Here is a 4,490-nt window from a genome sequence, read left to right as displayed (position 1 = left end):
TCCCTTGACCTCCAAGTTTGCATTTAGAGATTAGAAGTCAATAGAAAACAAATTCAGTTGTCAAATATCTATTTCTAATTTAGAGCAAAGCTATACCACATAGCAAAGTTCCATTTATTAAACTTTATCTCATGTAAACTTAAATTTAAAAAAGAATAACTCCAGACCCCAGTGTAGATCAGGAACCTACTTACAACTCAAATGTGGTAAAACAAATTTAATTTTTCCAGTCTCCCTAAAAGAAGTATAGTATTTTTGGCTGACAAACTAATCAACATTATAGATCAGGAACACAGTTTTTGACCTGGTAACGGGAAATCATTCTGGTAACCTGGCACATGGCCTAGATTCTCTAAGACTAGAATTAAAGGCATTCTTTTGGATTCTGTCATTTAATAATTTCCAGAGGAATATCACGGAGAGGTTTCCAGCTCAGTAGAGACACTGATCAAAGCTTGGTAAAAATGGGTTGGTTTGTAGATCTTGGGTAATGTTCTTCAATAAATTCAACAGGCCAAAGGAGTGAGTTTTTCACTGACAGAGCTCTCATCACTCACTGGTTTTGTGCCAGTTTTCCATAGCCACCTCTCCCAGCATCATAGTCCTGCCGATATTCGTCTCGTACCTGGCCCCCAGATCGCCCACGTCCATACTGCCTGCCCTCCTTAAAGCCTGCATCCCAGTCTGTGCGAATGATCCGGTCATCCAGACGAGTTCCATTTATGTATCGCATAGCATTTTCTGCATCTGCTCTTGAATAGTATTCCACAAAACAGAATTCACATGCTGTTTTTTTCATTTTATCCAAACCCATAATGATTTTCTTTATGTCACCACTTTTGCTGAAAAGCTCATAGATTTGTTCTTCAGTTGTGTAAAAGGAAAGATTTCCAACATACAACGTACAACTTTTCTTCAGTAATTTTTCTTGTTCTTCATTGTCACCCCGGAAGTGCTGGTCCCGGTACTGGCTCAGCTCCACGCAGGAGTCGCTGCGCAGCGCCTTCAGGAGGCCACCTGACATAGTGCCCAAAGGTGAACAAGAACCCGGCGACGCCGGAACAACGGGGCTGCGCCAGCAGTTGCGTTGGCGGAATCGGAAACACGCCCTTCTCTGTCTTGATAGAGCTAACATCCAGAGACTGGATGAGCATAGATCTTTGCATTTAAGTCCTACCAGGTAGCCCATTAAATCAAACCAAACCAAACAAGAACAACAAAGAACAAACAAAAACCTGTGCAGTTAAAAGTAGTAGGTAGCAGGGTTCAGGGCAAGCCAGTTAGGTCAGTTGATTAGAGTGCAGCATTGTAACACCAACATCAAGGGTTCAGTTCCCCATACAGGTCAGCTGCCCCTGGCGCCCCCCAAAAGCAGCTAGGTTGATTTTGCTGGGTTACTGGGCTGTTCCAAGTTTCACTGAGTTGTGCCTCAGATGAGGATTTCATTTTCCTCCTCCTTTCTTCTTCCCTCTACTGCCCTGTACTACTAGACATTCAAAGGTATTATAAAGATATAATAAAACAGTGCAGAATGACTGTTAGAAGTAGACATAGATTGTTGGTGGGACTGCAAAATGGTGTAGTATTTATGAAAAATGGTATGGAGTTTCCTCAAACAATTAGAGACAGATCTGCCATATGACCCAGCGATTCCATTGCTGGGCATATACCCAGAGGAATGGAAATCTTCATGTTGAAGGGGTACCTGTACTCCCATGTTTATTGCAGCACTATTTACAATAGCCAAGAGTTGGAACCAGCCCAAATGTCCATCATTGGATGAGTGGATACGGAAAATGTGGTACATCTACACAATAGAATACTGAAAAAGAATGAAATACTGCCATTTGGATGGACCTAGAGAGAATTATATTAAGTGAAACAAGTCAGGCACAGAAAGAGAAATATCACATGTTCTCACTTATTTGTGGGAGCTAAAAATAAATAAATAAATAAATAAATAAATAAATAAATAAATAAATAAATAAATAAATATACAAACAAAGGGTAGGGGGGAAGAAGACACAACAATCACAACAATTCCTTGAACTTGTTAAGACAAGTGAAAAGATATGATGTAGTTGGGGGGCGAGGGGAGAGAGGAAGGGGGGAAAGAGGAACGGGTAAAGAGACATGAAAATCAACTACAATGTATACTGAGAAGTTAAAATAAAATAAAATAAATTTTAAAAAAAGACTCTCGAAGTTATGGAGGAATGCTCATACTATATATAGTGAAAACAAATAGAATACAAAATAGGAATCAAGTCTATTCTCTCCTCTGGATAGTTGCATCTTAAAGCAAAACTCCCATGACACTTTATCCTCTTTGAACTACCCACCTTAAATTCCTTTTCTTCTATTCCCTTCCAGACTTTTCACAAGAGTAATCCACAAACACAGTCTGCACTCACTCATCTCTCTTCCACTCCTAATGCGTTGCAATCTGGATTCTGCCCCTGGATCTGCTCTCTTCAGTGTCACTAACAGCAGCTCTGGTCTTAAGTTCTGGGGATAGACTGCAGGTCTCCACCCTGGGCAGGTCTGGTCCCTCTTGTGCCTGCTCTTTCAAGATTGGCTTCCCAGGTGAGATTCTTCTCACTGTTCACAGTCTTCCTAGGTGATCTTGCCCCGTCTCATGAGTTACATTATTACCTCTGGCAGAGTATTCTCAGATTCCTACCTTTAGCCCAAATCTCTCCCCTCAAATCCCAGAACCGTCTATATCAGTCTGTTGGATATTTCCACCTGGATGTCCCACAGGGACCTTCCGAATACAGATGGCCAAAACCAGACATGTCATCACTTCCAGTCTCCCAGATCTGCCTCTGTATTTTCAGTTTTGGTTGCTGATTCTCCCAGTAGGATTGTCACTGTCTGCTTATTTCTCTCTCTTTTACACAGGCACTTTAATGGCAGGCACCATAGCTTAGTCACTAAAGGACCCCCAGCAGCTTGCATAGTGCCTGCTACCTAAGTAAGTGCTTAATTAGTGATTCAATAATGAATGAAATTATTGGCTTTATGGTCATAACAATTATTTTGACCTTTTTATGATTTTGTTTACATTTATAAAACACACAGAAAAATACAAATATTCCCTTTATTCTGCCATCTTTCAGGAGAATAATATAAGGTAAAAAATGAGAGTACCCCCTTTAGTCCCTCCAATCACCCCCAGAGTAGTAGGAGTAACCCCTGAAACATTTTGGTACATAGACCTCTTGACTTTGTCCTATGCCTGTAAGTACATGGCTATCCAAGTATATAAGTAGACACAAATATGTTCTTTTTAAAAAATGAATTCCAATCATGCTAGACATATGAGACTGCAATTATTCTTTGACTTAAAAATGTATCATCTACAGAATATATCAATCTGCCCCTTGCTTTTTTTAATGGCTGTCTAGTATTTCATTGTGCAGATGTATTGTAATAAATTTAAGCATTCCCTATTGATTAACACTTAGGTTATCCACCTCTCCCGTTTTACTATTAAAATGAGGTTGAAACAAACATCCTCATACATATACCCTTATATATATTTGTGATAATATTTTTGTAGGCTAGATTGTGGATTCCTGAAAATGAAATTTCAATGTTATGGGGCATATAGACACAAAATTTTAATAGACACTACCTAGTTTCATACATATATGTGTGTGTGCATGTGTGTGACTGTGTGAGTACATATGCTGTGCTTAAGAGTCCCTTTCACACCCACCAATACTTGATATTACCCATATTTTTAATGCTTATTAATCTGATTGGACAAACGGTGTATCGTTTTAATTTTTAAGTTCTATTCTAGTGAAGCTAAACGTTTTCATATATTTATTGGCTACTTGTATTCATTTTTTTAAATCTGTGAATAACTTCTTGGTGTTCTTCATCCATTTTTTGGTTGGGCTGTTTATAGAAATTTTTGAATAGAAAAATTATTAACCCTTTGTTAGATATGTTGCAAATATTTTCTCCAATCTATTGCTTGTCCTTTAACTTTGTTTATACGTATTTTACCATATAGTTTCAAATCTTTTATGTAGTCATATTGTCAGTATTTCACCTTATAGCTTCTGGGTTTGGGCGTTTTACCTCAGAGTAAGAAAAATATTCTTTTATATTTTCTCCTAAAACTCCATAGTTTTTACATTTAGATCTTTGATGCACCAGAATATATTTTTGTATAATGTGTGAAATAGGGCTCTATAAATGTTTTCTTCCAAATAGATAGTTAATGGTCCCTGCACTCTATTTATTGAATAATCCCTACTTTTTACCACTGAATAGAAATACAGACCTTGTCATATATTACATTCATAGACAGATATATATATCTGTTACTAAAATGCTTATTCTGTTCCATTGCTCCACTTAACTATTTCTGTGCTGGTACCACACCATTTTAATTACTGAGACTTTATGATAGATTTTGATACCTAGTACATATGTCCTCTTTTATCATTCTTTTTAAAAAATTTCTTATTTAG

At 37.7% G+C, this 4,490-nt stretch overlaps 1 protein-coding gene across 1 annotated transcript; it reads right to left on the bottom strand.

The window, feature by feature from the left end:
* Positions 1–264: 264 nt before the first annotated feature.
* LOC134367600 (nuclear cap-binding protein subunit 2-like) lies at positions 265–1,027 on the bottom strand. The gene has a single exon (XM_063084352.1). It carries the CDS (start codon positions 1,022–1,024, stop codon positions 554–556), a length of 471 nt encoding a protein of 156 aa, XP_062940422.1. The 5' UTR covers positions 1,025–1,027; the 3' UTR covers positions 265–553.
* Between the last annotated feature and the right edge of the window lie 3,463 nt (positions 1,028–4,490).

Source organism: Cynocephalus volans, chromosome X (assembly GCF_027409185.1).
Source record: "Cynocephalus volans isolate mCynVol1 chromosome X, mCynVol1.pri, whole genome shotgun sequence".
In the NCBI taxonomy this organism is placed as follows: Eukaryota; Metazoa; Chordata; class Mammalia; order Dermoptera; family Cynocephalidae; genus Cynocephalus; species Cynocephalus volans.
Note: the sequence above shows the minus strand (reverse complement) of the source record. Positions and strands in the feature narration are given on the sequence as shown.